The 11,086-nt window shown below is 36.8% G+C and overlaps 1 protein-coding gene across 1 annotated transcript in view; it reads left to right on the forward strand.

Annotated features, from left to right (window-relative positions):
• Nucleotides 1-9,406, forward strand: part of LOC124621821 (brain tumor protein) — a 170,524-nt gene extending 161,118 nt beyond the window's left edge. Inside the window, exons 3-5 of the mRNA XM_047147259.1 lie at nucleotides 4,361-4,648; nucleotides 5,473-5,826; nucleotides 6,475-9,406. Coding sequence (XP_047003215.1) covers nucleotides 4,361-4,648; nucleotides 5,473-5,826; nucleotides 6,475-7,797 — 1,965 coding nt within the window. The 3' untranslated portion in view covers nucleotides 7,798-9,406. The remainder of the gene's footprint in view (nucleotides 1-4,360; nucleotides 4,649-5,472; nucleotides 5,827-6,474) is intronic.
• The last annotated feature ends 1,680 nt before the right edge of the window (nucleotides 9,407-11,086 follow it).

The raw sequence follows: 11,086 nt of genomic DNA on the forward strand, positions 1-11,086 counted from the left end.
TGGCTGTAGATCAAGAGACACAGGCGCAGTAGCACGTTGCTTTGACTGTAACCATTTCCTGTGCACTGCCTGCATGATGGCCCACCAGTTCATGCACTGCTTTGAGGGCCACACAGTCCATTCACTTGAGAAAGAAGAGATAATGCAAGTGACAATTGGTGCCAACCCTAACAACAAAGCTGGTTCCCCTGTATTGTCACCAGGCATTCAGTTACAGGTATTAAGTGATTCTTAAGGAAGACAGTGGTGCATGTGTGTGCTTAGGGGAGGGCTGTAGTCTCTGTAAAAATTACAGGTGAGTTAGTTTTGAAGTGTTTCTTGTGAGCCTTTGTGGGGAACTTATAGTGGGGTTGCTGTTGTTACCAGTGAATGGCACTATTGTTTTCTGTAAAATTAAGAACAACTTGAAGTGTTGTGGTATTGTTGCTGTAGGAGTCTTCATTAGTTTCAAATTGCTTTCTACTGTTTCTACCACAGTGTAATATAATTTGATATCCTTATCAGGTAAAAGTAAATAGCCTGTTTAGTAACACTTGTCTTTCTCTCTTGTAGTTGCATTAATTAAACAGATAAAAACAAATTCTGTTATGTAGGCAGTGGTTTTTAGTAATTGCTATCCATGCATGTCGACATGTGATGTGAAAGTGCTGAAAAATAATTTTTTTCTTTATAAATCTTGTATTAGAATTCTTCACTCCTGTTTGAAACAAGAACTTGCGTGTTGTTCAACGAAATGTTACACTTTCCTCTATAATAGCTCTTTTACACTTAAGCACAAAAACCAATAATGATGCTGAAGCATCCATACCCTGTGCAGCACAGTTCATGCATGTAGTTACTGCATTGCAGATGTTTGTTTCGTAACTTCTTTGCAATGATTTTCCTGATGACATTTGTGTTTTAATGGATATATGAAACATTGTTTGTTTTTTGTAAAATTTATCAACAAAATAATCTAGCAATTTGGGAGTGGAAATAGGTACATTTACATTCCTATTTGTAATGTATATGTACAGTAGAATTGTGGTGGTTCTAGTGATAGTTAGTTAACCAGTGGTGTATGCAAAGTTCTGTACTTTGTGGCCTGTTTATTGGCTGTACCGCAGTAATCATAATGATTATTGTAACTAAACCATTTCCAGTAATTAAATATCTTGACATATCATTTGTCACAAATATGTCTATGATCGGTTAGTGATAAAACTGCCACTTCCTCTATAGCAATCACGTTGTCACCATTATTCAGTGATAGATCACGGAAACAATCATGTGCATGTCTTCATTGTCTGAGCAGACTAAATGTTCTACACTTTTAGGCGAATTACTGGTTCTCCCCCCCCCCCCCCCCCCCTTCAATCCTCAGTTTGTGACTGTAGCACAAAGTATGCTCTGCCATACATTTCATGCCTTGTTGAGCATACTTCTTGGTGGCCAGAAGCCATAGGAAGGAAATGTATGTGATGTTGGTAGAAAGTCTGTCCTCCAATACTGAAGCCTTTGTGGTGTATTTGTCTCCATAGTCCTGTTTGAAATGAGTTTGGGCAATCTACATTCAAATCAATGGTGGTCTGACGTGGTGTAGACCTTCAGTTACCTCATACGGTTCTGTGGCGGTAATGTAGTCTCCTGTGCAGCAGTTTATGCATGTGGAAGACATTATCTGCAATACTGAAATTCCTGGAAACCCAACTTCTTCTGTAAACACAGATAAGCCTCAAGTCTTCTGGCTTCCTTTATGCACCCCATCAATTACTCTCATGTGCACACCACTTCACAACGGTACAGCAATTATGCCCATTGTTTCCAATCTGTCTTCCCACTTCAGTTTTGCCCTCTGACTCCCTGTAGTACCATGGGTGTTATTCCATTATGTCTAATAACAAATGTCTTCTCATTCTTCCTGTCATTGTTCCTCATATATTTGTTTTCTTGCCAATTACACAGACAACCACCTGATTGCATATCAGAACAGTGCACTTGAGTGCTCGGTATCTTTCTGTAACACATCATCTTGAGTACTTCAGTCCTTTTTTTATTTTACTTTTTTCTTATTTTACCATAGTATTTGATTCGCTTCAGTACAACGCATTGTTCCATGTATATATTCTCAGAATATTCCTGCTCAAATTAAGACCTACATTTGATACTAGTAGATGGCTATAAATGAAGAATGCTCTTTGTGCCTGTTGGAGTTCAATCCTTATATCCCCCTTGCTTCGGACATCTTGCGTTATTTTGCTACTGAGGTAATGGTATTCCTTCACCTCGTCTACTGTGCGGTTAACAATTTTGGTAAGTTTGTATCTAATCGTGTTTCTGCTTTTTCTCGTTACTTTCTGAAGTTTAATCTCAATCGATAGTGTGAATTCAGTAGACTATTCATTCTATTTCAATAGTCCAGTAATTCTTTAATTTTCATTGACAGTAGTAATGTCATTTGTGAATCTTGTGATTGATATTGTAAGGTTACGGTTGCAAGATAACAACTATCTGTGTTGAGGTAATTGGATTATGTTCGAGTGAGGCTGAAGCTAAAATCTTTAGTGGAGTAATAGCTGAAGTCGGAAGGGTATCAAGAGTACTAAGCAATAGAGAAGAAGAGAAGAAGATGTGTTTATTCGTTTGTCATCATAAGTGTTCCAATAAAATAAACAATTTTTATTTAACTGGTAAAGTAATAAGATTTTACTTCTATAGTAATAACGAGTGACATAGTACATGGCTATTCATTTCTTTGTAGCGTAGGTGGTGCACCTTATCCAACAAGGCCATCACAAGCTAGAGCATCAGAATGTAATAAGGTACATTTTATGTTTGCACCAAATTTTGTTGTATAAATTAATGTACAGGGTGTACTGTTCATCTAATGACTGCAAGCACAGGGTGGTTTGTCGGTTGCTGAAACCACACAGGCTGGTGAAATGGGCTCTTGCCTTGTAGGTTTCTTGCTCATCAGAGCTCGTGGCTCTGTGGCATAGTTAGAGCAGATGAAATAGATTTCTTTTTTCCTGCAGACCTACAGGTTCTTGCACCCACTTCGGCTGTTCGGTTTCAGACGTGAAGCTGTAGACATGGGTCTCCTTCACAGTAACAAATTGGCTTACAAAATTAGTTTACTTTTTTGCCAAATATTCCAACCTTAACAAATCCAAAACTGTTTGCTTTTGATCAAAACACAGCAAATGCAGTAGACAGAAACAGAAGTCCCCACGTAAGAACAAAGACACCTCACTGAAGCTTGTATGCCTATGCGCTGATAGTTTTCCTATTCTCCGAAAAAATTGTTTCGGCATAATGCAGTATATAAATCTGTGACAGTGTTTTGCTTTTGCCAAAGCCTTATTAGAAATGCAAGAAGTGTGATTTGTATTTGCATGTACAAAAGTTGCCTGTGATTTGAAGACGGATGTTACACTACTAGGTTGCCACTCAACTGTGAAGTTTCTGCAGTGGATTGAAATAACAAATTATTATTTATCTTGAAAATTATTTGACTGCAGGCCTGTTGTGTGTAAACAAAATTTCATTGTTGTACCTATAGTGACAAACATCCCACCTGTTTCAAAATGAATCCTGTGTCATGACTCTTGACCCAGACTTTTTTCCCCGAAAACTGAGGAGTTAACACAAAACTTCTTAAGAGTTACCTTGTGTGTGGCCCCATATTAATATGCTGTAGATTATTGAAATCAGTGAATTACAAGTAATATGTTAGTCTTAAAATTGAGGATGCCATGTTTAGATGGAGAAAGAGATGTGGCTGTAAGTGTTGAAAAATTTATCTGTATAGCTGGAAGTTGATCTTTCGCTGAGCACCTCCAACAAATTTTTGCTGATATTTCTGATTGTATTTCTTTCTTGTTGTAAAAGTACCCAGTATGGCAAATAAGTATTAAAGTTAACATTTGACTACTATTATTGCTCACTTCGTACTTCAAAATCACTGTTTCCTGCCACACGCCCCCTAATTTCTGAACAACCTGTGTAGTACCAACATAAAAAATTGTCCGTCTGACATCCACTATCTGTGCCAAGCCAAGAACATTCACCTTCCTCCATACGGAACAAATGAAAATGTTCCTCTTTGCAGCTTCAAAAAGACCGCTTACCAGATGATGGCTTTTATTCTGGCACATAATGGGTTTTCTTTGTTTCGTGAGAATGCTTTCAATACATTCATTATTTTGTTGTTTATACCTGACGTAGAGAGTGATGCCTTCAAAAAATTTGATCCCAGTACATTGGCTCAGAGATCAGTGGCTGCCTTGGCAAGTGCTGCATAGAGTATTTACACACATTGGTAAAGTAGTAAATGGACTTTCTTTTAACAGTATTTGTTTTCTTTCTCTCTTCAAATCAGCAACCAACAACACTTCTTGGTGAAAAGGGAACAAACAGTTCAGCTGCCTGGTGTGCTCGTCACAAGTCAGAAGCTGTGTCACTTTTCTGTCGCACGTGTCTTGTTGTGGCGTGTGCAGAGTGTGTACGTGTGGATCACAGTGGAGGTTCACATGAAATAGAGCGTGTTTCGGAAGCGGGTCCTAGACAACAAGAAATGGTGGCACGTACTGTTCTAGAAGGGTGTAGCAAAGCTGCAGACATAAGAGCTACTGTCAAAAATATAGAGCTAGCTGCCAGTCGACTACAGGTAATTGCTGAAAATCATCTCTGTCTAGTTCTTTATGGTTTCAGATACCATATGCATGATATAACATAAAGACTGCAATTTTTATTATAAATTCTGCTTAGTTTAGTCTGCAATGCTGAATGTAAACTTCTGTTTGTCAAGCTGTGGCTGATGATTATAAAGCTTCAAAGAATTGTTAAAGTCAATAACTGTTGAGAGAGAGATGTTCCTAGATGTGGATGTGGATAGTGTAAACTGCCATAGGAGTTTCCAGCATCTTCTCTGATTTGATCTGTTAAACCAAAAATCATTGGTGAGCGGGGGATATAACAAAGTTTATATTCATACTTATTATATTTGCCCAGATTGTTACTATTCTTCTATGCTTATGTCTCACGAAAGTAGTAGCAGAGACTTGATTTCCCCCCCCCCCCCCCCCCCCCCCTAAAGTAAAGCAGCTTATATATTGAAAGTTGCATTTTCTTTAGGCATGCTTGCTTTTAAAAAATCTCTTAATACTTTATTAATAATCGTATGATGATTACGGTAAATTAGTACGAAAGTATTGTCCTTTAAAGTTTGCCATTTGTAGTACCAGACCTCCAAACAGCTTGTAAGAGATTAAGTAAGGCAACAAGCACAATCCAGACCCCAGTACACACCAGTGGTTATGATAAGCAAATTTTGTATGTGTTGTAGAAAAGTACTTTAGCTTATGGCACACACTAGCTGTGGGAAATGCTTTTTTGCCGATTACTAAATACTTCAGATTCTGATGTAAGAAAAGTTATTTCTATTGGATTTGGTTTTTTATTTTATTTTAAATGTCAGTTTTAATCTTACAGGTGCAGTACCATAAGGCTCAAAATGAGATACACGAAACATTCCAATTTTATCGCTCAATGATAGAAGAACGGAAGCAGGAACTTCTGAAGGAATTGGAGAGTATTTTCTCAGCTCGGCACATGTCTCTTGGAGCACTTGGGCAGCGTGCCCAAGAAGCTGCTGACAGAATTATCAACACTTGCGAATTTGCTGAGAGGTTAGCTAAACATGCATCTTTGCCAGAAACATTGATGCTTAGAAAGGTTCTTGATTCTCGGTTTGCCACATTCTCAAGCTATGGACAGGACGCTACTACAACACCAGTCATGACCAACTGTGACTTGGAGTTTGTCTCAAATTACCAGGCAATACAGGTGAGTTCTCAGATTATTTTTCACTCGTGGTATTAGACTTAACCTTAAAGACAAGGCTCCTACTAGCAGTTACCACACACTCAGTTACTCAATAAGTCATTCATTCATAATGAGTTCCTCTTGTCTTCCTTCTCAACACACAATTTGCAAGTCAAAGTGAATGGCATACTTACAGAAATGGTAGACTGGAACTGAACTAATAATGAAGAATATTTAAAATTAAAGATGTTAACGTGTGTGATATTTCCTGAGTAGTGCCAAAGACTAATGTTAGTAAATGTGAGCCAGTGTATTACTTAGTATCGTGTAAACGGTTATCGTGTAACCACACCCAACAAGCAAATTGTGTACATGCTTCTTGCAAATGGAGTCATTCCACATCATTCCAATAAAAAAACCTTGGAAATACTGTACAGAATTTGTAACAAAACTAAAGTATTGGAGTAACACTGATCTTGGATATTTATCAAATGTTGGTTCAATAGATCACACACAAAAAATTGGAACTCAGGAGTTACCTAGTGTAGACATTTTTCATTAATGTAATACTTAATTTAGGTAAAATATTTTCACTTAGTTTAGCTTAAGAATTTCAGTTGTGGTTTTGCTTATGTCTTGCATGTAAAAACAATTTGTTCATTGTTATAGGTTGGTGTTCGTAACACATTTGGATATGTGCGATCCAGTGCAGGGTCTGAGTTACCTGCAGTAGGCCCTACTAAACAACCACCTATAGCTCGTCCAGTGAATGGAACTACAGTTGGAAGTCTCACAAATGGTGGCATAAATGGGCTTCATCATGCTCCTCAACAACCTACCAACGGAGTATTAGAGAGGCCGTATTCGAATGGGCTGGCACCATCACCGTCACCATTTGAGTCAAACATAATTTCAAAACGTTTCAGCAGTGCCAACAGTCTTGGGCCTTTTGGGGCAACTGTAAGTGGTGACATTAATGGATTAAATGGAAGCAATCCATACGAGAAATGGTCAAATGGTGGTTCGGAAGGAGGGAGTCCATTTCAGAATGGTTGTGGAAGTGGAGATGCATATGGCTTAACATCACACGACAGTGTACTTGAGCTCACATCCAAATTGGTTTCAGCTGCAGCATTTCCACCAAAGTCACAAATAAAGCGACAGAAGATGATATATCATTGTAAGTTTGGTGAATTTGGTGTAATGGAAGGCCAGTTTACAGAACCGAGTGGAGTTGCAGTAAATGCACAGAATGACATAATCGTAGCAGATACCAACAACCACCGCATACAGATATTTGACAGAGAAGGCCGATTCAAGTTCCAATTTGGTGAATGTGGAAAAAGAGACGGGCAGCTGTTGTATCCAAATCGTGTAGCTGTCGTTCGCACATCAGGTGATATTATCGTCACGGAGCGTTCACCAACTCATCAGATCCAAATCTACAACCAGTATGGCCAGTTTGTGCGCAAATTTGGTGCCAACATTTTGCAGCACCCACGTGGTGTTACTGTTGATGGGAAAGGGCGTATTGTAGTTGTGGAATGCAAAGTTATGCGTGTTATCATCTTTGACCAGTCGGGCAACGTACTGCAGAAATTTGGTTGTTCTAAGCACTTGGAATTTCCAAATGGTGTTGTTGTTAATGATCGCCAGGAGATTTTTATAAGCGACAATCGTGCTCATTGTGTTAAAGTGTTCAATTATGAAGGTGCATACCTCAGGCAAATTGGTGGCGAAGGAATCACAAACTATCCCATTGGAGTTGGTATAAATTCTGCTGGTGAAATACTCATTGCAGACAATCATAATAATTTCAATTTAACAATCTTTACACAAGATGGACAGCTTGTATCTGCATTAGAGTCAAAAGTCAAACATGCGCAATGCTTTGATGTTGCCCTCATGGATGATGGCTCTGTTGTCCTTGCAAGTAAGGATTACAGACTGTATATTTACCGTTATGTCCAAGTCCCTCCTATCGGCTTATGAATGCAGTATCACAAATTCAGTAAAAGTCTGAGGGACAATCTGTGCAAGAACAACTCTTTTTAATGTGGAATTGTGTATAAATCCAGCTTTTAGCATTGTGCATTTCTTTGTTATCTTGTCCTTGTCCTTTCTTACACAAATATTAGTTTCCAGTACTTAACATCTCAAAATGAGAAACTTTTGTATTGACCATTCCTTTGTGCCATCGGATAAGTTTCTCTGTAGAGAACTTTCTCATAAATCCTGGCAGAAACATATCCTTTTTTTATACACACATTGCTGTGAATTGCTCCATTCTGATGTTTAGATTGCATTCCATAATGGAATGTAACAGATTCAGAATGACTGACTGAAGGAATGAAGTACTGGCTACAGAAAAGTTTGAAAGTGGAGTAACCATTCCTAATGCTGTTAACTGTTTATGCATTTTTAAATGAGACAGGAGTGCAGATGAGCTTGTGTTCATGCAGATGTGTATTCTTTGAATCATATATACATAGTCTCCTCTCTTCATAATTATGAACAGTAGTGTTAGTTTTGTACTATGCTACAGTGTTAACTCTCACAGCTGCATGAAATACATTCTAAAGTCCCAGTTCTACCAATTGACCACTGAATAATTTATGTGCTTTTATGTATACCATTTCTGTGTTTCTCCCAGCTAACAGAAATGGGCGAAACATTTTGTTTTTTATATATTGTAACAATCTTCTGAGCAGTGTACCATTTAAAAGAAAAAGCAATGGTGCCTGGGCCATGTTGTATAGTTCTGGAAATCTTGCACCTGTTTCATAATAAGCTCTATTTTACTATAAGTGTTTTTGTGCCGTTTTGTGACATAGGAGTAGAATAGCTTAGAAATGACATTTATAAATTCACAAACAGAATGCTGTTATATATTTGATGAAGGGAGTCCAAAGATTTCTACAAAAAGGCAACACTGTTAACATAACAGCTTCCTGTTAAATTTTTATTTAAAAGAAAATTTTGAAGTGTTTGCTGTTTGAATGGCAGTGTTGGCTTTCCTTTGTTATACTGTTCTCATTTTATTATTTGTTATGTTCTTTGAAGTGCAACATTTCAAGATCAGTTATGTCCTAGTCACTCTGCGTAACATTGCCTACACCACTGTGACATAGCTACAGTCTTTGTCGGTGGCGAAGCACAAGAACATGACCAATTTATATTATTGTTTTGTATTTTCCGTTTGTTGTTGTTACTTTTTTCTGTAAGAAAATGCATTGAGTGGGATGTCATCAGTGACCTCCAGAACTGTGTTTTGATACAAGGTACTGCCACTAATAAGATATACTGAAGTTGATTATTGTGTGCGTGTATATATCTTTTTATACTTTCTGATTTCACTTTGAGGTAATTGTATGATCTGGAGATAGATTATAAATTCTTTCCATTACACCCTCAACAATATTTTAGTGCTTACATTTTGACGTGTCCTTGAAATAGAGCTGTAGTTTTTACTTGCGATAAACAGAAGGTTCCTGAGTTTTAAAAAAATATATTGTTTTTGAAGTTCTCATTTGTTAGTTTCTTCTTTCAGATGAAATATTATGCCTATTGAGTTCTGAGAAATTCTGTTGTTTTTGGTAGTGACCCCTTGCTATTCATTTATATTAGTGTCTTATGTTTAGTGAATTGCAACAGTCATCCAGTAGATACTTTTCTGAATTGTGTTGAAGGTTTTTTTTAACAATGATTAATAAAAACCATTGTCTGTTTCTTTGTTAGTACAACTAAGTTCTCTTGTTTCTGAAATCTTTTGAACAAAGGAAAGTTAACAACTTTTAAAACTTGTTTTTTATATATAGGGAAAATTTTAAGTATTTTGCAATAGGACTTAGAAGTTCAGCAGTCTGTAGATGGTGCTTCATCTGCAAATGCTCTTATACTTGCAGCCTTATATATGAGAGATTTTTGTTAAAAATTTTGCAGCCTTTCATATAAAGAAATAAGAAACAAAAAATTTTATTTTTTCTATGTAATCTTCCAGAAAAACATTCTTTCACACAATAAATTTAATATTTCCTTCTGGTAGGTGTGTGCGTGACACTGATCTGCTGTAGGTTTTTGTTTAGAATAGAAACTTGGATTTAGGGTAATACTCAACTTCTATACTTTAAATCTGCAGGACATCAGCATGTCAGGTTCCATTGTAATTAAGTACAAAATTTTGTAAAATAGTGAATTGGAATGTTATGTATGAGAAGTGTAAAGTAATGGGTAAGACTGACAGGTTGAGTTTTTTAAAAAAACATCTTGTACGCCTCTTTTTATAGTGAAGTTTCTACTCAGTTATTGAAAAAAAAATTGACTGTTCTTTAGGTTGGATAAGCTAAGCTGAAAGCAGTCCACTGGTTGAATGCTTTCAAATATTGTCTAATAATTATCTATTTTGATAGCATGTGTTGATACTTTAAAACTGTATGTTGTGGCTATTGTTAATTTCTGTAGGTCTGACAAATCTGTGATGGGTTGTGTGCTCCACAGAAAAACTGTGTTGGTAACCTCAATTGTGGTGCAATTGAAGTGAAATATGCAATTCAATTTAAAGGGGGTATCATGCATGTCCTTCATTGCTGCAAGCAGTTTTATCAAATACTTGTTAAACAAGTCAATTACTCTTGGGAACATTTATCCACTGGGTGTTTGAGATAGTATTTAAAAAAAATGTAGCGTTTTCCTGCTTTTTGTAACTGCGATACAATGCTCTAAACATAAAGTATCTCATCTAGTTTGTTACAATATTGTGGATTGCTTCTGTAAAGTTTTTTGCCTTCCATCGAGGACTAATCATTGCAGTTTCCTCATATAAGGTTAGTGGAGAACTGTGAAGTATCTGAAACTGTTCCTTAAGTTACCCCTGTGAAACACACAAGGAGGACTTGATATTAGTTGTTAAATTTGTGAAAAAAATAATATAATTTTTGTCATTGAATTACTGTTAAACTCAGTGTTGTAGTACTAGAATGAATATTTGGAGTCTTGACATTTAAACAATTCTGCAGCTGTTCGAAGAAATAGTGAATAAGGGGCAGGAGTGGTTATGAAAACTAGTTTGTACAGTATTCATTACAAACAAGATGTTACAGAAGTGAGCACACAGATTTTTTTTTTTTAATAAAGTGATGGCAAATATTAAGATACATAGTAATTGAAATAGTCACTGATGATCCTTGGGCAGAGCAGACCCATGTTTTTCAAGGTACATGGAATAATGCAAGAAGACGGCAACAGACATTGTATCCGAGTGCACATTGTGTTTGTTTTTGTT

This window comes from Schistocerca americana, chromosome 7, assembly GCF_021461395.2.
Source record: "Schistocerca americana isolate TAMUIC-IGC-003095 chromosome 7, iqSchAmer2.1, whole genome shotgun sequence".
Classification (NCBI taxonomy): Eukaryota; Metazoa; Arthropoda; class Insecta; order Orthoptera; family Acrididae; genus Schistocerca; species Schistocerca americana.